Source organism: Drosophila suzukii, unplaced genomic scaffold (assembly GCF_043229965.1).
Source record: "Drosophila suzukii unplaced genomic scaffold, CBGP_Dsuzu_IsoJpt1.0 scf_27, whole genome shotgun sequence".
Classification (NCBI taxonomy): domain Eukaryota; kingdom Metazoa; phylum Arthropoda; class Insecta; order Diptera; family Drosophilidae; genus Drosophila; species Drosophila suzukii.
The window spans coordinates 251,697-273,064 of NW_027255914.1; the positions used below are offsets into that span (position 1 = coordinate 251,697).

The window sequence follows — 21,368 nt, forward strand, 5'->3', positions numbered from 1 at the left end:
TACAAATAATTTGTTTTCCGCTTGTAATTGTCCTTAGATACTTTCGAGTTTGTGGAAAACTATTTTCTCCATCGTTCCAAAAAATGTTGTGATGTGTATTGGTTAACCAAATTGCAGTCTTTCGAGATTTTGTATTTAGCAAAGTAAAATCATATGGTGGTTCTATTAAAATACTATTATTCAAGTTTGGATCTTTTTCGAATACAATTCCAATTTCCTTTAGAATAAATTATTATTATTATCAAAGAAACCTTGAACATCAATCGAAACAGTATCTTTCAACATTTTTCTAATGTTAAACAACTCGTTGTACTAGTCCGTTTAGTGCGTTATATTCAACTAAACGGTCTTGTATGAGGAGACAATAATCTTGGGTATTTTCATGACTTGGTGTCTTTAGTTCTATTGAAATTCTCACATCATTAGGACCAGTTTTCACTGATTCGTTTTGATATGAAAGATCAACCACAATAAGAGGGGTCTTCAATTTAAATTCATTTGGGGTCAAAAATGGTTGTGATTCACGATTAACTAGATTGAAATCTTGTATACATTTCATATAGGTGAGCATACTAATTCTTACTAAAATCAACATTCATATTATCACATGGATTTGACTCAGAATTCAAGTGAACTTTCAAGTTTGATAAGTTATTTGTGATAAGTTCTCCATTTAGTGTAAATCCAATTATGGCAAATCTTGGTTTTTTGCGGTTAGCCGACCATTTCACATTCCAGCTGTGTTGACTTCCATACCCCAATTTGGCGTTAACATATGAATCCCAACTCCGGAATGCGATTGGTAGGTTTACACCACTTTTAATAATATCGTACATCTTAATTTTTTGCAAAATCGCTCAGAGTTACATGGGGAATTTTCCACATTTTATTCGTAATTTCCAACTTAAAAGTTTGTTCATTTCTGGTTTGCTCAAACACATCACCAAGATTCTTAGTTAGCATCAACACTAGTTCATGCTTACAATTTAACAAAACTTTTTTATAATCCTCAGCCAATCCCAACAAATTTTTTAATGGTACAGAAAAATTTTAATTGGGGATCCCGTAGAAATTTCGTCTCCACTGCTCCATCCAGAATTTAATAGGTATTGACTTTGAAGATTATCCAGAGATATACAATTTTTTAGGGTAGTAGCCATACCGACATAGACTTGACACGTTGGACTCGTTGTATTTAGTTGTTACCTAGCAGTATTTTGATGGTTACTTTCTTTTTAGTCTTGCTTTTGGATGGTTACTTTTTGTATAGTACCTGTACAGTACTTGATTTTGGATGGTTACTATCTGTATAGTATCTGTAAAGTACTCGGTTTTAGATGATAACTAAATGTTAACAAGTATTATGAGTCGCTATAGTCTCTTATTAAGAACTATCAAAGTACACAAGTTAAAGTTTCTAAGATGTGTTAGCCAAACACACATGCAGTGAACTATCATTACCTGACCGTCATCAAAGTCACATGCCCAAGACCCAAGGACATTGAATAAAATACTTCCCATTTGTACCTGGAGTTTTAATTACAATCAGATACAAAATTTGTAGGATTATTCAATATTTCTTTATATATTTTATTATTGTAAACATATTTTATTAAATTCATACTTAATTATATTTTATGTATATTTGTATATAATTAATTTTCTTACTTCAGCCCTCTGTAAGAAACATGTCGCTTGTTAATCTTCGTTCTATGCGTAGATTTTCGCTTGGTTCCCATAGATAGATGTAAAATAGTTCTCACAATGTAATCTTTCTCAGATGCTGAATTATTTTTAAAGCATTCATTTGTTCCATCCTATAATAATATTGTAACATATTTCGAAGGCATCATTAGCTAGCATAGGAGCGCCTATCAATTTAATTTTTGATTGAAGTTTATGATAGAGGTGTTGGGACCTGGTAATATCGGTTTTTGTTGTAAACTATTTTTGTAGTTCTAGTTTTTCTAATTCTATTCTATTTGTATACTATTTGTATGAGTAAGGCATCATTGTCTAAGATTCTAAATAAGTTTAATAAACTCTTTAATTACAATACTGATTAGCTGGTTACTATATATTTAGTAGATGTATACAAGTTGTTTAGTATCTGGTTTCTATATGTTTAATAGATGTATACAAGTTGTTTACTAGATGTATGCAAGTTGCTTACTAGCTGTTTAGTATCTGGCTACTATATATTTAGTAGATGTATACAAGTTGTTTAGTATCTGGTTACTATATATTAAGTAGATGTATACAAGTTGTTTAGTATCTGGTTTCTATATGTTTAATAAATGTTTACAAGTTGTTTACTAGATGTATACAATTTGTTTACTAGATGTTTAGTATCTGGTTACTTTATATTTAGTAGATGTATACAAGTTGTTTAGTTCTGGTTACAATATATTTAGTAGATGTATGCAAGTTGTTTAGTATCTATGTTTAGTAGATGTATATAAGTTGTTTACTAGATGTATACAAGTTGTTTACTAGCTGTTTAGTATCTGGTTTCTATATGATTAGTAGATGTATACAAGTTGTTTAATAGCTGTATACAAGTTGCTTACTAGCTGTTTAGTAACTGGTTTATATATCTTTAATATCTGTTTACTTGATGTTTACTATTTATTATTAGCTGGTTACTAGTTGTTATTAACGTCTACGAGCTTTTATAGTCATTTGTTAAGAATGATCAAAAATTCTTGATCACTAGACGACTTTCGATGTGAAGTACAAACTTACACTCTGATTTTCAGTGTGTTTGCTATGTACGTAAGAAAGAATGCAAAGCCAAAATAGCTCAAGATTGATATATAAATCTTAGAGTAACATGTCCGATTATGTTGGGGGAAGATGTATCCTGTGATTGTAAAACTAGTTAAGATATAAATTGTTCACAAGTTGTCTAAAAGCTGTGTAGAAGCTGCTTTGATAAACAATTTTGATTCATAATTACAGATATTAAGAACAGATAATAATATCATCGACTTTAACTAGTATATTGTTAAAATAAAACATTTCCATTTTTCATATTCTTTCATCTTATGTAGGTATAATAAATGTAATCTTAACTACGAAAGCTAGCCTTACATCCCATAACTATAGTTATTAGCTACAATAAAATGTCTAGAAAGAACAAAATATATGAATGTCCAAAAACCATTTAAAACTAACTATAATTGGGAAAGTAATTGAAATCGCTCCGGCGTAATACAGTAAAAAACAAAAAACACTGTGATTATCCCATTTTCTATCACCATAACAAATGTGTATACCCACACCTAAATGACCAATTGTATCCTTTGTCCAAAAATGTCTGTGACTTTCACTTATAAATTTGTCACCGATAATTTAAATCCCATTAAGCAAACCACCCATTGCTAACCGTACCATAACCCCAGAGTCAAGTTGGTTACCTACAATAAACATAGGTGGTGGTGTAAAGGATTGCTAAAATGCCTCGACGCAGGCGCAAATGTCATAAAAAATGATCATAAAAATATAATTAGGAAAGTATTTTTTATTTGCGAACCATTTATAACTGTTACCAACAACACAAATAGTTATGTTACAAAGGATTTGCTTCAATGCCTCGACGCAGGCGCAAAGGTCAAGGTATTGGAAAAAAATTCATGGAATATTATCCCTTCATAAAAGAGGTCATATAATATATAATTAGGAAAGTATTTTTTATTTGCGAACAATTTATAAATGTTACCAACAACACAAATAGTTGTTACAAAGGATTGCTAAAATACCTTGATGCAGGCGCAAAGGTCAAGGTATTGGAAAAAATTCATGGAATATTATCTGTTGGGTCACGCAGCCGCAGCAGCTAATTAACTTCTTAATTCGATCTCTTATATTAATGGCATCGCGAAAGGTAGCTCTCTTTATCTAGCTCTCTCGTCTTTTGTGTACTTGCATTTTTCGGCCCAGCTTTCGGCTGGCTGTCCCTTTGTAAATCAGTACGAATTCTGATCTCGACATAAAACGCATTCTCGTCTCGCCTGCTGTACTCTCTCTCGCTAATAAATTGTTAACAAGCCTAAAGCAACCTGAAATTCGTATTTTAATTTAGCAACAACTAATAAAAAAGCTTATTAGTTCAACATTGGTGACCCCGACGTGATTTGTGCATAAATAACACTAAGTGCAAATCATATAAGTCTATTTATTGACTTTTTCATTCTTGCTGCTGCGGTGCATTGGCGGAGCAACAATCATAAGGCCTTAAATGCAGTGAGCGCTATAAAATAAATAGCAGTTGGTGATTGCGGAAATTTACATATAAGGCGCAAAATCAGCTATACATAGAAGCGTACATAGCCAAGTAACGGGCTGTTATTCCTTCGTTTGCTTTGCGCTCATCTTCCCGCTTGAGCCGAATTTCGGGCATTTCGTCTGCTGTTGTTGTTGTAGCCATGCCTACGGGAACTTTTGGAGATGTTACCGCTGATGCAAACAGGGCAATATTTTTAAAGCGCAAGGCAACGGCTTTATTTAATAGAGTGGAGCGCTTAGTGGATTCCCTATCAAGTGCGGCTTTAACTTCATGCGACGAATCCGGTCTTCATGTGAGGTTAGAGTTGATCGATGAGCTTCAAGAGTCATTTAAAAAGGTGCTCGGTGAGCTCGAAGAATTGGATTTCAAGGAAATTGAAAGTTATTTAAGTGAGAAATTTGATGACATTCTCGTAACTCTGAAGTCATCGGTTCGATCCGAAATTTCAAAGCGCGCCTCACAGCTTCTTTCGCATTCAACCTTTGCTGACGGCATCACTCCGGGAATTTTCGGCCCCCAGCAGCGTCAGCCTCGACATAGGGCAGCATTGCTGCCCCCACTGGAGCTTCCAAAATTCGCTGGAGGTTATGCAAATTGGTCTGACTTTTATTCTATGTTTACCACGATCATAGATAGTCATCCGGACCTCACCAACGTAGAAAAGCTGCAGCATCTACGATCATGTCTGAGGGACGCAGCGTTGGAAACTATTCGCTCATTGGAAATTTCGGATGGCAACTACGCAATTGCTTTAGATTTGCTGAAAAATAGATTTGATAATCGACGTTTGGTTTTTCAGGCACACATTACTGAGATCCTGGGACTAAAGGCGGTGCAGAGTGGTTCCGTCTCGACACTTCGGGAGCTGTCCGATAAATTCAACGCTCATATTCGTGCTCTCAAAGGACTGGGCACGACGGAACAAATCGCAGGATGCATCGTCGTCCAAGTCCTGTTCCAAAGGTTGGATCCGGCAAGTCAGGCAAAGTGGGAAGAGCGTTTAGAGGACCCTGCCTTCGTCAACTTAATTCCTACGTGGGAGTCAATGGCATCATTTTTGGAGCAGCGATGCAGGACGTTGGAGACTATGGATTTCGCCATGGCAAACTATGCGCCGGGCAATCAGGTGGGAAGTAACAGAATACCCAATGCGCGTAGATCAGCATTTGTTGCCTCGAATGCTAACCCTTGGATTTGTATATTCTGTAATGATACGGGGCATTCCATTCCTTATTGTCAGAATTTTAAAATCCTGTCTCCTGCGAATAGGCTTCAAGAAGCGAAGCGGCTCGGTCTTTGCATAAATTGTCTTAAGGTTGGTCATCAAGTTCGGCAATGCAACTCTAGTAGTTGTCGTTCATGCGGATCTAAACACCACACCCTGCTTCACCTTGGAAACTCACCTTCTTTTCCTTCACAAGAAGGAGCACAGCTTCAAGAAGTACTTCCCTCTGCTTCACCCTCTGCACTGCCTTCCACTTCGACTGCTCTTATTGCACAGGAGTTTAGTAATGATATTGTGCTCTTAGCAACGGCTAGCATTTTGGTAAAAAACCGTTCTGGGGTTTTCGTTCCCTGTCGAGCTCTACTCGATTCGGGCTCCCAACTGCATCTAATAACATCCCGATTCGCAAATCAGCTTCAAGTAAAGAAAATAAAATCCTCAGCATCTGTAACTGGAATAGGAGATTCCAGTTTTGTGACGGACGGTCACTCGGTCAATATTACGATTCAGTCCCGAACTTCCGAATACTCGGCCAACATTACCGCGGTGATTGCTCCGAACATAACAGAGCGGCAGCCTAGCTTCAACGTCGACATTGGCAGCTGGAACATACCCAAAAATATACAGTTAGCTGACCCAAGGTTTCATGCTCCCCAGCGGGTGGATCTTTTAATCGGAGCCAGCCTCTTTTTCGAGATGTTGTGCGTTGGCCAAATCAAGCTCCCATCTGGATTACCCCTAATTCAAAAGACGCGTCTGGGTTGGGTTGTTTCTGGAGGCTATGGCCTTTCCAATGGCTCGGCTCTAATGTCGTCTCAAGATGTACTTCTCGATAGTAGAGAGAATAGTTTCGATCGGTTAGATGATCTTCTTCGACGATTTTGGGAAGTGGAAAGCTGCGCCGAGCCAATTATACGCGCTACTAAGGAAGAATTGGACTGTGAAGCACATTTCGTAAGACACGTCGTTCGTTTGCCAGCTGGCGATTATTCTGTTCGGCTGCCTGCCAAGTTCAATCTAGATCTTTTGGGAGAGTCCTACCAGCAAGCTTATCGAAGATTCTTGTCCCTAGAGAGAAAGTGGAATCGTCAGCCATCTTTGAAGGCTCAATATGCAGCATTCATAAAAGAATACCTCGATCTAGGACATATGTCATCAGTTTCTGCCGCTGACATTGGGTTGTGCCGATACTTCTTGCCTCATCATTGCGTCATAAAGAAAGATAGCTCCACTACAAAGCTTCGCGTAGTTTTTGATGGATCGGCAGCCAGTTCCTCAGGCTATTCTCTCAACGATGTTCTTATGGCAGGCCCTGTTATTCAGTCTAAGCTGTTCCAGATTCTTCTACGGTTTCGTTCACACCCAGTAGCAATCACAGGAGACATTTGCAAAATGTACCGTTGCGTTAGGGTTCAGCCTGAGGACAGCCATTTGCAATGCATTTTGTGGAGGGATTCCCCCCAGGATCAATTGCGGGTGTTTAAGCTAGACACCGTTACTTATGGCACGAAGCCAGCATCATTTCTGGCTGTGCGAGCTATGCATCAGTTGGCAGCAGACGAGCATACAGCGTTTCCGCTTGGGGCTGAGGTCATACGTCGCGATTTTTATGTGGATGATTTGATATCTGGAGCCAAGTCCAAGGAAGAGGCAGTCATCATTATGGATCAGGCATCAAAACTTCTAGCCAAGGGAAAATTTAAGCTTAGAAAGTGGTGCTCAAATGTGTCAGCTGTTTTGGATGGAGTTGCAGACAAAAATAAGGAGTCCTATTTGAAGTTTGATGATGGCACTGATTTTGCAAAAACCTTAGGTCTCGCTTGGGATCCAGTTTCTGACCAACTATTGTTTTCCTTTTCGGTCTTACAGTCAACATCAAGCCCCTGCAGGCGATCTGTCCTGTCTGCAATAGCGCGATTTTACGATCCTCTCGGGTTGGTTGGACCTGTGATCACAAAATCGAAAATTTTCCTTCAACAACTGTGCAAGGAGAAGTTATCCTGGGATGAAAGCCTTCCTGAATCACAGAATACAGAATGGAGTGCTATATGTACTAGTTTTGGGCAGATTAGACATTTCCTCGGCTGGTTCGTTCTCCAAACTCTGAGAGTGAAATTCATGGATTTTGTGATGCCAGCATAGAAGCATATGGTGCGTGTGTCTACATCGTTTGCAACGGTCGATCTGAATTACTTTGCTCAAAGTCAAGGGTAGCCCCCTTGAAAACACTCACTGTGCCCAAGCTGGAGCTATGTGGGGCGGAACTCCTGTCTAGGCTCATCGCAGAAGTGGCTAGGACGAGTGCATTTGATGGAAAGTTTTACTGCTGGAGCGACTCTGCTGTTGCGCTTTCATGGATCCAAGACGAGCCGTCCAGATTCAATATTTTTGTAGCGAACCGAGTAGCTGCCATTCAAGAGCTGACTGAGTCAGTGGAGTGGCGATATGTTCCAACTTCTTTAAATCCAGCTGACATTCTCTCCCGAGGTGCTTTTCCTGCTGAGCTCAACGAGTCTCCTCTCTGGGCACACGGACCAAAATTCCTCTGTGGCCCCAAAGCTGACTGGCCTATCCCAATCACTGCTGAAAAGCCAACACTTGAGGTTCGTCGGAGGATTCTACTAACAAAATCTCCATACGAAGACATAGTGGCCAGTTCAAAATTTGCCAATTCCTTTGCGGCCCTTCAAAGAATTTTCGGATACGTTTATAAGTTTAGTAATCGCATCCGGCGCCCTACGCTCACGGTGTTTGACCTTCAAGGCGGTACTCTGCTGTTGCTTCGTCTTGTCCAGCGCTCACATTTATGGGATGACATCAAATCATTGCAGTCAAAGGGAATGGTGCACTCCTCTAGCTCGCTCGCATCTCTTTCGCCATTCATTGACCAATTTGGGCTTCTTAGAGTGGATGGCCGGCTAAGGAATTCTTCTCTGGATTTTAATGGACGTCATCCAATTATATTGCCACGTGGTCATTCGGTCACTATTGCCATTATTACTCACTTTCATGAACGCAATCTGCACACTGGGCCACGGGCACTACTCGGCATTATTCGATCCCAATATTGGCCTATTGGGGGGAGAAAGACGGTGATGAAGGCGGTAAACAAATGCATTAGATGCTTTCGAATGAAGCCTCGAGTAGTGGAGCATATAATGGCGGATCTTCCAAAGGAACGACTTGATGGATCTCATGCATTCGAAGTCACTGGCATTGACTTTTGCGGGCCATTTCTCTACAAGTCAGAGGTGCGAAGCAAGCCTCCAGTAAAATGCTACGTTTGTGTCTTCATTTGCTTCGCCACAAAGGCTATTCATCTGGAGTTAGTCAAGGATCTCTCTACGGTATCTTTTTTACATGGCCTCAAACGATTTGTATGCACTAGAAGAAGGCCGCGGCAGATTTGGTCTGATAATGCAACCAACTTTGTTGGAGCTCGCAATGAGTTGCTCGAACTAAGGCGCCTATTCCTCAGCAGTGATCATCAGAGAGCTACATTGGACTTTTGCCTAGCGGAGGCTATTGATTGGTGTTTCATTCCTCCTAGGTCGCCACACTTTGGCGGTCTTTGGGAAGCGGCTGTGAAGATCGCTAAGCATCATTTCTACCGCGCTGTTGGCATTGCTGTTTTAGCCTTTGAGGAGCTGCGGACCCTGGTGTGTCACATTTCGGCGGTTGTTAATTCTCGACCATTAGTCTCGATTTCAGAAAACCCGGCTGATCTGGATGTATTAACCCCAGCGCACTTTTTGAATGGTGGTCCGTCTTCCTCTTTCGTCGAGCCGGATGTGACCAGTCTTAACTTCAATCGCTTGGATGGATGGCAACGCGTGGCATACTTGCAGCAGATCTTTTGGTCCCGATGGAAGGAAGAATACTTAACATTACTGCAGCAGCGCTCCAAGTGGCGCACCCCAAAACCTGGCCTGGTTGTCGATGACTTAGTTCTGGTCAAGGACGAAAACTTGCCTCCCATGAAGTGGCCCCTCGCCAGAGTGATCGAGCTTCTGTTCGGTGGAGACGGGGTTGCTCGAGTTGCCGTTCTGAAGACAGCATCAGGAGTGACAAAGCGAGCAGTAAACAAGCTGTGTCTGCTACCCCTTAAGGATGATGTTGAAACCCAGGCTTCCAACGGGGGGAGTATGTTGGGTCACGCAGCCGCAGCAGCTAATTAACTTCTTAATTCGATCTCTTATATTAATGGCATCGCGAAAGGTAGCTCTCTTTATCTAGCTCACTCGTCTTTTGTGTACTTGCATTTTTCGGCCCAGCTTTCGGCTGGCTGTCCCTTTGTAAATCAGTACGAATTCTGATCTCGACATAAAACGCATTCTCGTCTCGCCTGCTGTACTCTCTCTCGCTAATAAATTGTTAACAAGCCTAAAGCAACCTGAAATTCGTATTTTAATTTAGCAACAACTAATAAAAAAGCTTATTAGTTCAACATTATCCCTTCATAAAAGAGGTCATAAAATATATAGTTAGGAAATTTTTTTTTATTTGCGAACAATTTATAAATGTTACCAACAACACAAATAGTTGTTACAAAGGATTGCTAAAATACCTTGATGCAGGCGCAAAGGTCAAGGTAATGGAAAAATTCATGGAATATTATCCCTTGACCAAAAACGAAAGTTTCTTCTATTTGGATAATATAAAAATATATATTAATTCAATACTTTGATTTTTCCACCAAAATGCTTGATAAATCTAGTTGTTTGATATTCTCTAACTAATTGAGTAATATGTTTTCATGTGCCTTTTTAAATTACCAAAAACAGTATTAGTCTTCTCTCATAAAATTTATCTTTTGGATCCCTCTAATTCCCCACCGGTGAAATATATGTTCCTCATATTTAATAATGATGGTTTGTCATAGATGGGTACTTGTTATTCATATTTAAGATACTTACATCCTTCTCTAACTAATATCCTTTTATCCATCATGTAAACAGGTTTAGAATTGTATTGCGTGCTTCAACCCCTAGCCACACCCACCACTGTAACAGATTTCACTTTTCCAATGGCTGCCCCAGCTACCTAAACTGTACATTTCTTTTGATTTTCTCTTTTCCTTTCTAAGCAATGTACACAATTTTTAAACTGGTTCTGACCTCCCTCTTTAATGGCATCCTCTACTTTATTTTCGTTATATTTCTGATCTTTTCCTAACAGTAGGTTGTTAAACTTTTATTATTTTATGGGATTATTGAGCACCCGAAATCCCTGATATTAAGTCATAACATGTAACTAGCAGAATATAGTAAAAGACATCAGACTCTAAAAAGACTAGATTTACCTACAATTCAATTTACCATCTACAATCCCTGGAGAAGAGCTTAGTATTTGCAGTTTAATTTTCAAATTTATTGATTTCACAGATTCCCGCTGGTAAATACCAATTTTTAACAAATGGCTGCCAACTCCATACCATTCAGACACTGGTTTACAACCTCATAGAACTGACTCTCAGGGTATCTGTAATGCACAATATATTTCTGTCTCTTTTCTTCTAATCAATATTAAAAAATTTCATAAACTGGTTTTGGAGTTCATTTTATTCTTAGAATTAAATTATTAAAAATTATTAAGCCAACAGAGATAATAATGTTTTTGTGATAGTATCCCGTTAATAATACATAATTCTTATTTGTATATTTTCAAATTTTTTTATTTTAGAAAATTATTCATTAATCACATTCAAATAATATTCATAATATATCTTACAATTTTTGTAATTTATCAATAAAGTTTCCCAATTATTAATATTAAATGATATTCCATCATATACCCTTATATCATATACCCATATACCCGATTAGATTTTAACTGAAATGTTTTGGTCTCGTCGATACCTATCGATTGATCCAAAAAAAAATTTGCCACGCCCACTCTAACGCCCATAACGCTTAAATCTGTATACCGCCGGTAGGTGGCGCATTTTAATCTCGCTTTGCTGCTTGCATATCTCCATTTAGCTGAGTAACGGGTATCTGATAGTCGAGGTACTCGACTATAGCGTTCTTCCTTGTTTTAGTTTGTTTGCCCAGGAAAGTGTACGTGTACTCAAGCTGGCTAAATGTTTTATTAATTTAAACGCACAACTGGGCGGAAAAGCAAAAGTTTCCATTCCATGGATTCCATCATGAAATAGTTATGCAGGTCCATTTGAGCATAGGGAATCTGGGAGTATGTATTATACATGGCATATTTAAAGTGTGGAAAACTATGCCCAAAGTGTGCAAGGGCTATCAGTAACGAATTTTAAAGTACTGTGAAAGGGAATATTTTCTGCATATTTAATATCACTGGTAAAACTAGAATTTAAATATTTATGCTTTGATTTTTAGCCATTGCGGTTTTTATCAACTTTAAATATGGAAATATTAATCTGACCACTAAGAGTTAATTTGGGGATTTTTTTTAAGGTAAAATATTCCCAAATTAATATTACTTTTAGAATTCAATTGAAATATTGGTTAAAAATATTTATTTATTTTTTATTTACCATGACCAAAGTCTGCAAGGGATATTAGTTTCAAATTTAAAAGTAAAGGAGTATGTTTTGCATATTTAATTTCACTAGTAAGGCAAACAATTAAATATTTATGCTTTGATTTTCAACCATTGCAGGTTTTATTGACTTTAAATATGGGAATATTAAACCGAGCACTTACTATTTATTTTAGAAATTTAATGCTTAAAGTAAACATGATATAAATCATATCTAATGTCTTCTGACTTTATTAAAATCTTCTTTATTTAAATCATGCAATTAAATATGTTTTGTATTAATTTCGTTTTTATTTAAATGTAAAAAATTACCCTTTGAGTATTTCCAGCAGGTAGCCTAATCTGCAGCCGGAATTACGAGTGGAAAAGCAATTTATAGGGCTTCCATGGCAATAGATATGATTTCCGTGCCAAGAAAGATAAAATAAGAACGCAGTGGAGCAGGGTTCCCGGCTCTTTCCATTTCGACAGGATACTTGAGGATGCTTCAACTCGAACCGAATCGAATTTTAAGGGGAAAGCTGCTTTCACCGAGTGGGTATAATCCGATATTCGTTTCCCCTCTCTGCAGCTGCAGGGAAATTGTTTGCTATATATATTGTGTGCTCACAATATTGTTCTATTGTCGTCCTGCCCATTGTAATTAAGCCCATGCCAGGATGGAGTGCATATCAAACACGTCCTGGGGCATTTGGCTGCGTCTCAAGTGGCAGGGAAATGGGAGTCTGGTCGGGGAAAGGCTTCTGGTTTCCTCTGAAAATGCCATTGACAATGGCGACTTGTGCCGGGATTGTCACGTCCTTGTCTAAAATAAAGGATTGGAAAAAGGAAAACAGGGAGCCTGACGTCTGAAGTGGCGTTGCACAAAAGATCCGGGACTAAATCCGTCGTCTTTTATATCCGACTGATTCGGGCCAATTTGTTTGTTTGTTTTCCATAACAGCAGTACAAACAATCGCCCGTTTACCCTTGTCACTTAATGGCCGACAATACTGGCCATCCATAATTTATGCAACATTTCCCTCCGCCCACAAACAAATCTCTAATTTCTCTGTTGACTTTTAAATAATTTATTTGCCAAGCCAATGACTGGGAGATAGTATTTAAGGAGCCGGCATACCTACATTTGTATTTTTTTCAAAATGTCATTGGCAAATGGTTAATTAAATATTTACCAGGACAAGCTGTAGTAAATTGTTGATTAATTATTGAGGAATTTCAACCGGCAGTCAAAGTCTCCCGGATGAAATGCTTTCTAGGGTTCGCCACTCTTGACTGCCGCTTGTTGCTGTTGTGCCGAAAACTTTCCAAAGTTTTCCCACCCATTTCGGATTCTGATTCTGATTTTTCGACATGCCAACACTTGTTTTGCCGACTGAGGTCTAAGTGATTTAGGCTAAACTTTTTCCCCGGAAATGTAGCGGGGAAAAGTTTCGTTGTTCTGCATAATCGTCTGTCGGAAGTGTATCGCAAAAAGAAGAGGGATTTCGCTGGGGCACAAGGGCATTACGGAGCAATCAATATACTTGCTTTGCGCCCATATAGGAGTACTCAGCCGAACTCCGCTCCGGGAGTTGGCCCAGAGTCCTGCCTGTGGTAAATGTTTATGGGCCGCCCATGTCGGGGATTAAATGTAGGTGGGCACATCTACATATTCATATTCCCGGCCCTGTGTGTGTTGGCCACGTGCCTGAACATGGCACAATCCTAGCCCAGCCGAGTCGTAATTCATTTGCATAACATTAACGGGCGGGCGGATGCCGTAACATGAGCCACATGCCATCCTGCAGGATCCTAACTGGCCCAGCAAGCAAGTTTGAATAAAATATGTATGCCAACGTATTAACCTTAAACACTCTCAGGGGCTTTCAGGTGTGCGAGTCCCGGGCAGAAGTACGAACTCAAAGGTCCTGTGCACTTCACTGGCTCAGGCGGAACTAACTACGGGTGTTGCTGGGTTCCAAAATTAATAAAGAAATATCTACATGGCATTAAATTTATTTAATTACTATAATTTCTTAAATATTATTAGGAACTAAGATTTGTAACTCGTTCAAATCAATAATAAATTGTTGTAAGTATTAACAACATCTATAAAGTATAATCTCATAACTTGTTAGGGAAATAGTTCATTTATCTCCAGTTCAGAATATCTCCATTCTTCAAATATTCGTCATTAAAATTCTTTATTTTTTAACAAATGTATCCCATTCAAAATCTATTAAATTTATTAGAATGTAGTTGGTTTTTATACTCATTTAAAATTTGTTCCCTGCTCTATGGCTATATAGTAAATATGTTATTATTTATAAAAAACATTTCAATTTCAAGTAAGAGATCCCCAAATCGTACACAGAAATATTTTCAAAAATGCACAGCTTTATTTCTTGGAAAATCATTGACAAAATGGGTGACATATTACTGGATCGATCTGAAAACTCTACTTCTTGAGCAGGGTGGAGACGACGGCGGGGGCGGCGTAAGCGGAGTACACGGAGGGCGAGGCCACATAGGCGGCAGAGGAGTAGACAGAGGGGGCTGCGTAGACGGGGGGGGCGGCATAAACGGAGGGGGCGTAGGCGGAGTAGGCGCGGGGAAGGGCGGCCGAGTAGGTGGTCACAGGGGCGGCTGCGGCGTAAGTCAGGGCCGGAGCTGCGGCATAGGTGGCGACAGCGGGGGCCAAAACATGAGCGGCGGCGATGAATAGGGCCAAGCAGATGAGGAACTACAGGGATTTAAGACAAATTGTAAGGGTTATAATGGAATTAATGATTTGGAGTTTAAAAAAAGAAACATAAAATTATTTCCTCGTAAGCTGTCAGTGAACTTTCTTTCTTTTTAAAAATGGAATATTTATAAAAAAAAAAAACATTTTTAATAGAAATTAAAAAAAATTAAGAAAATAATTTTCATACAAAATTTTTTCCAAAGAAATAGAATATTTTGTATTAAAAAATGTTATTTTTACTTTTCTAAGTCTTGATATATTTATACAATCTTCTCTTACTTTCATGTTGATTGTTTTTTGTGTTTGTGCTGGACGAACGTTCTCAAAGACTGGAAGTGTGTTGACTGATGCTATTTCCCAGTCACAGCCAAGTATTTATACGCCAAAAAACTCAGGGCAAAAGAACAAGTTCCCTGCAAACATGCGGATGTGGAATTGGTAGCTAATCCGGGCAAACCATATCGAATGGATTAGCATTGTTCGATGGAATGTTTGTTTATTTTTACACTCCGTCAACAAACTGACAATTGGCCAAAAGGGGAAGGTGGGAGAGTCCGACTGGCAAACTGACAAACTGATAGACTGACAGTAATGAGAGCTTGATTGTTTGTCCGCACCTTTTGGGTCAAACTTGGTGACAAGCAAAAAATGTTAGAAAAGAGCTTTGGAAAAAGATTGAAAGCGGAATCATGAAATAATTGCGCTTAAACGTCAGCGAAGTGATTTTTCATTATAGCCTTGGCATTGAAATTTAACAATAATAAAACAACTTTTTTAGTTATTTCATTTATTTGGGACTATCTTAAAAATATTTTTATGTCTAAAAATTAATTACTAGTCACAATAAATTTAACTACGGTGGACACCCTATCGATAACCTAGTACCTGGTTACAGTTTTTTTTTCACCAACACCTTGTCGATATGAACAAGAGTCTGAAAATACATGATATTTCATTGTCCTAGCAACTCTCTTAAAAGATTATGCTCATACTTATACTTGCCTAATAAAATTTAGTGTTCCTTTGAAAGTGAAAGTGTTTAGGTGCTAACGAAAGAAATGGAAGAAATTCTTATGCAGAGAACATTTGTCCCAACTTAGAGAAAGTACAATTGCATATATGCATTCAAAAAGCGGTGAGTTATTGAGTTACACCTACACGTATTGAAAAGAAGTCATGGATATACTCCTTAGCTGACTTGCTACTCCAATTGTCATAGGGAATTCTTTTCGAGGCTTGTTTTGTTTTCATAGAGTTTGGTATTTTAAAAATACAAATTTAAATTTTAGATGAACTAGTTCTGTAAACTCAAAAGTGTTGGTAAATGCGATCTATCGATAGAACTGAACAGTGCTCAGCAACGCATCACTAAATGTCAACGTGCTTGGTGTCATTTAATATAATTTCCTTTTCATTTTTGGTGTCGACCGATTCAGTTCGCTTATCTCAGATTTCTTTTCGAAGAAAGAAGAAAGGTAAAGCTCTTGCTTAACTCTTTTTCATTTGCTAAAAGTGTTTTTCCACAGCTTCTTAACCATGTAGCCCAGGAACGCCAACGAACCCACCATTTTTCGTTTTATATGGGCCAATAAACGCCATGTCATCGTCTGTTTGATGATGTTTGTAGTTTCGGGAGCGATGTCGATATGGGACTTGGTCAAAGTGGACGCGAAGGAGCTAGTATTCTTGATACTGGGCATCACTGGGCAGGAAACATCTTATGGAGCCACTGGAGCACACTACTGATGATCTTGGCCGTCATCTGGAGCCATTCGATGTACTGAAACGGAGAAACAAGAAAGGTAGCAAACTTCGGCAAGCCGAAGTTTATACACCCTTGTAGGTTATTTCTATAGGACATAAATATTAAGAAAATGTAACATTTATTTTCCGATCCTTCCTGTAGCAGCTTTATGATATTGCAGTCCGATTTTTATTAAATTGTTTTCGTAATTCTGAAATATTAAAAAATTGCTATAGTAGAGAATAGAAGAGAATAAGATCAAGCGAGGTTCTCTAATTCTTGTGTTCATAGGTAGAATGTAATTCATCGAAGGAGTCTGGGTTTTCTGCAAAGGCAGAGAAGCCTCTTTCGATGGGTCTACCACACATTACACCATTTAAAAACACATCTATATAATCCTCTGCTGCTGTATAATCCTCTGCTGCAAAATAAATTAACATTATTTCTCTATTCTAGTGCATCGAGTGGCTGCAGATGACGGCCAAGAAGATCCGGATCTCGGGTCTGGTGGAGGAACATCATTAGGCGCCAAGATCATCAAAGCTATTAAGATGCCAAAAATCAGTAGTGTGCTCCAATGGCTCCACGAGAAGTTTTCTGTCCACTGAAACGGTAGCAAGTTTACTATCTCCTCCCCGACCACACTGTCTGAGTTCCATATCGACATCGCCACAGAAACTAGGAACATCATCAGTAAACGAAAACATGGCGTTTGTTGGCCCAAATAAAACGAATTATGGTCGGTTCGTGGACGATCCTGGGATGCATGGGTAGTCAAGGGATTCGCCCTGATGCTATTACCCAGCACAGCTCCAGAGGCAGATGGCCTGTTTGACCGCATCCCCAGACAGAAGTCGAGCCCTATTCTTACCCTGATCGGACGTGGGTGCCTCGCCTCCAATCGCCAGGACTACATAGGATCCCTGGGCTTCTTCAAGAGCGTCCTTAAGCCCCGCCTTAATAGGCCACTGCTTTTGGAGGATGTGTGATCTGGACAGTGCCCAGCGCTTCTTTTAGAAGGAGGAGAATAGCTGCTGTCAGAAATTCTTACTAGGAATGGCCATCATGCAGCTGAATCAACTCGACCCACAACATTATAGGAAGGGTATAAGTCTCCTCAAAGCGGCCTTTCAAATTGATGAACAGCATCCAACAGTTCTATGAATTCTTGTTACCTATTACTATTCCATTGGCGATCATTGATGACTGTTACTCTGAAGAAAGCGAAAAATCACTTAACCATTTTAAATATACAAATTAAACAAACAACAAATTGTATTAATTTCGTGTCACACTAGAAATATTTAAAAAAAATTTTAATTGTGTTGTGATTTCTTCATCCAACCGTATTTTATTCTCCGTTTGAAGGGGTCCTTCTCATTATCTGTTAAAAAAAAAGAATACGCTATAACCTTTTGCTCTACGATAGAAATGAACAGTGCTCAGCAACGTCGCACTAAATGTCAACGTGCTTAGTGTCATTTAATCAAATTTCCTTTTCATTTCCGGCGTCGACCGATTCAGTTCGCTTATCTGAAAAGCATTTTTTCTGGCTTCTTTTCGAAGAAAGTAGAAAGGTAAAGCAGTTGTTTAACTCTTTTTCATTTGCTAAAGGTGTTTTTCCACAGCTTCTTAACAATGTAGCCCAGGAACGCCAACGAACCCACCATCTTTCGTTTTATTTGGGCCAATAAACGCCATGTCATCGTCTGTTTGATGACGTTCGTAGTTTCGGGAGCGATGTCGATGTGGGACAGAGTGTTCGCGGAGGAGATAGTATTCTTGATACTGGGCTTCACTAGGCAGGAAACATCTTATGGAGCCACTGGAGCACACTACTGATGATCTTGGCCGTCATCTGGAGCCATTCGATGTACTGAAACGGAGAAACAAGAAAGGTAGCAAACTTCGGCAAGCCGAAGTTTATACACCCTTGTAGGTTATTTCTATAGGACATAAATATTAAGAAAATGTAACATTTATTTTCCGATCCTTCCTGTAGCAGCTTTATGATATTGCAGTCCGATTTTTATTAAATTGTTTTCGTAATTCTGAAATATTAAAAAATTGCTATAGTAGAGAATAGAAGAGAATAAGATCAAGCGAGGTTCTCTAATTCTTGTGTTCATAGGTAGAATGTAATTCATCGAAGGAGTCTGGGTTTTCTGCAAAGGCAGAGAAGCCTCTTTCGATGGGTCTACCACACATTACACCATTTAAAAACACATCTATATAATCCTCTGCTGCTGTATAATCCTCTGCTGCAAAATAAATTAACATTATTTCTCTATTCTAGTGCATCGAGTGGCTGCAGATGACGGCCAAGAAGATCCGGATCTCGGGTCTGGTGGAGGAACATCATTAGGCGCCAAGATCATCAAAGCTATTAAGATGCCAAAAATCAGTAGTGTGCTCCAATGGCTCCACGAGAAGTTTTCTGTCCACTGAAACGGTAGCAAGTTTACTATCTCCTCCCCGACCACACTGTCTGAGTTCCATATCGACATCGCCACAGAAACTAGGAACATCATCAGTAAACGAAAACATGGCGTTTGTTGGCCCAAATAAAACGAATTATGGTCGGTTCGTGGACGATCCTGGGATGCATGGGTAGTCAAGGGATTCGCCCTGATGCTATTACCCAGCACAGCTCCAGAGGCAGATGGCCTGTTTGACCGCATCCCCAGACAGAAGTCGAGCCCTATTCTTATCCTGATCGGACGTGGGTGCCTCGCCTCCAATCGCCAGGACTACATAGGATCCCTGGGCTTCTTCAAGAGCGTCCTTAAGCCCCGCCTTAATAGGCCACTGCTTTTGGAGGATGTGTGATCTGGACAGTGCCCAGCGCTTCTTTTAGAAGGAGGAGAATAGCTGCTGTCAGAAATTCTTACTAGGAATGGCCATCATGCAGCTGAATCAACTCGACCCACAACATTATAGGAAGGGTATAAGTCTCCTCAAAGCGGCCTTTCAAATTGATGAACAGCATCCAACAGTTCTATGAATTCTTGCTACCTATTACTATTCCATTGGCGATCATTGATGACTGTTACTCTGAAGAAAGCGAAAAATCACTTAACCATTTTAAATATACAAATTAAACAAACAACAAATTGTATTAATTTCGTGTCACACTAGAAATATTTAAAAAAAATTTTAATTGTGTTGTGATTTCTTCATCCAACCGTATTTTATTCTCCGTTTGAAGGGGTCCTTCTCATTATCTGTTAAAAAAAAAGAATACGCTATAACCTTTTGCTCTACGATAGAAATGAACAGTGCTCAGCAACGTCGCACTAAATGTCAACGTGCTTAGTGTCATTTAATCAAATTTCCTTTTCATTTCCGGCGTCGACCGATTCAGTTCGCTTATCTGAAAAGCATTTTTTCTGGCTTCTTTTCGAAGAAAGTAGAAAGGTAAAGCAGTTGTTTAACTCTTTTTCATTTGCTAAAGGTGTTTTTCCACAGCTTCTTAACAATGTAGCCCAGGAACGCCAACGAACCCACCATCTTTCGTTTTATTTGGGCCAATAAACGCCATGTCATCGTCTGTTTGATGACGTTCGTAGTTTCGGGAGCGATGTCGATGTGGGACAGAGTGTTCGCGGAGGAGATAGTATTCTTGATACTGGGCTTCACTAGGCAGGAAACATCTTATGGAGCCACTGGAGCACACTACTGATGATCTTGGCCGTCATCTGGAGCCATTCGATGTACTGAAACGGAGAAACAAGAAAGGTAGCAAACTTCGGCAAGCCGAAGTTTATACACCCTTGTAGGTTATTTCTATAGGACATAAATATTAAGAAAATGTAACATTTATTTTCCGATCCTTCCTGTAGCAGCTTTATGATATTGCAGTCCGATTTTTATTAAATTGTTTTCGTAATTCTGAAATATTAAAAAATTGCTATAGTAGAGAATAGAAGAGAATAAGATCAAGCGAGGTTCTCTAATTCTTGTGTTCATAGGTAGAATGTAATTCATCGAAGGAGTCTGGGTTTTCTGCAAAGGCAGAGAAGCCTCTTTCGATGGGTCTACCACACATTACACCATTTAAAAACACATCTATATAATCCTCTGCTGCTGTATAATCCTCTGCTGCAAAATAAATTAACATTATTTCTCTATTCTAGTGCATCGAGTGGCTGCAGATGACGGCCAAGAAGATCCGGATCTCGGGTCTGGTGGAGGAACATCATTAGGCGCCAAGATCATCAAAGCTATTAAGATGCCAAAAATCAGTAGTGTGCTCCAATGGCTCCACGAGAAGTTTTCTGTCCACTGAAACGGTAGCAAGTTTACTATCTCCTCCCCGACCACACTGTCTGAGTTCCATATCGACATCGCCACAGAAACTAGGAACATCATCAGTAACCGAAAACATGGCGTTTGTTGGCCCAAATAAAACGAATTATGGTCGGTTCGTGGACGATCCTGGGATGCATGGGTAGTCAAGGGATTCGCCCTGATGCTATTACCCAGCACAGCTCCAGAGGCAGATGGCCTGTTTGACCGCATCCCCAGACAGAAGTCGAGCCCTATTCTTACCCTGATCGGACGTGGGTGCCTCGCCTCCAATCGCCAGGACTACATAGGATCCCTGGGCTTCTTCAAGAGCGTCCTTAAGCCCCGCCTTAATAGGCCACTGCTTTTGGAGGATGTGTGATCTGGACAGTGCCCAGCGCTTCTTTTAGAAGGAGGAGAATAGCTGCTGTCAGAAATTCTTACTAGGAATGGCCATCATGCAGCTGAATCAACTCGACCCACAACATTATAGGAAGGGTATAAGTCTCCTCAAAGCGGCCTTTCAAATTGATGAACAGCATCCAACAGTTCTATGAATTCTTGCTACCTATTACTATTC

The 21,368-nt window shown here is 39.4% G+C and overlaps 1 protein-coding gene and 2 long non-coding RNA genes across 3 annotated transcripts; 2 read left to right on the forward strand and 1 right to left on the reverse strand.

Moving 5' to 3' along the window:
- Positions 1-14,388: 14,388 nt before the first annotated feature.
- Positions 14,389-15,179, reverse strand: LOC139354826 (cuticle protein 16.5-like). Its single transcript, XM_070999072.1, has 2 exons — positions 15,037-15,179; positions 14,389-14,754 (listed from the first exon to the last, which is right to left on the reverse strand). Exons 1-2 carry the CDS (start codon positions 15,040-15,042, stop codon positions 14,470-14,472), a joined length of 291 nt encoding a protein of 96 aa, XP_070855173.1. The 5' UTR covers positions 15,043-15,179; the 3' UTR covers positions 14,389-14,469.
- Positions 15,180-17,947: 2,768 nt separating this feature from the next.
- LOC139354827 (uncharacterized) lies at positions 17,948-19,594 on the forward strand. Its single transcript, XR_011605678.1, has 3 exons — positions 17,948-18,078; positions 18,130-18,374; positions 18,798-19,594. It is a non-coding gene; the product is annotated as an uncharacterized lncRNA (long non-coding RNA).
- Positions 19,595-19,787: 193 nt separating this feature from the next.
- LOC139354822 (uncharacterized) lies at positions 19,788-20,854 on the forward strand. Its single transcript, XR_011605677.1, has 3 exons — positions 19,788-19,918; positions 19,970-20,214; positions 20,638-20,854. It is a non-coding gene; the product is annotated as an uncharacterized lncRNA (long non-coding RNA).
- Positions 20,855-21,368: the final 514 nt, after the last annotated feature.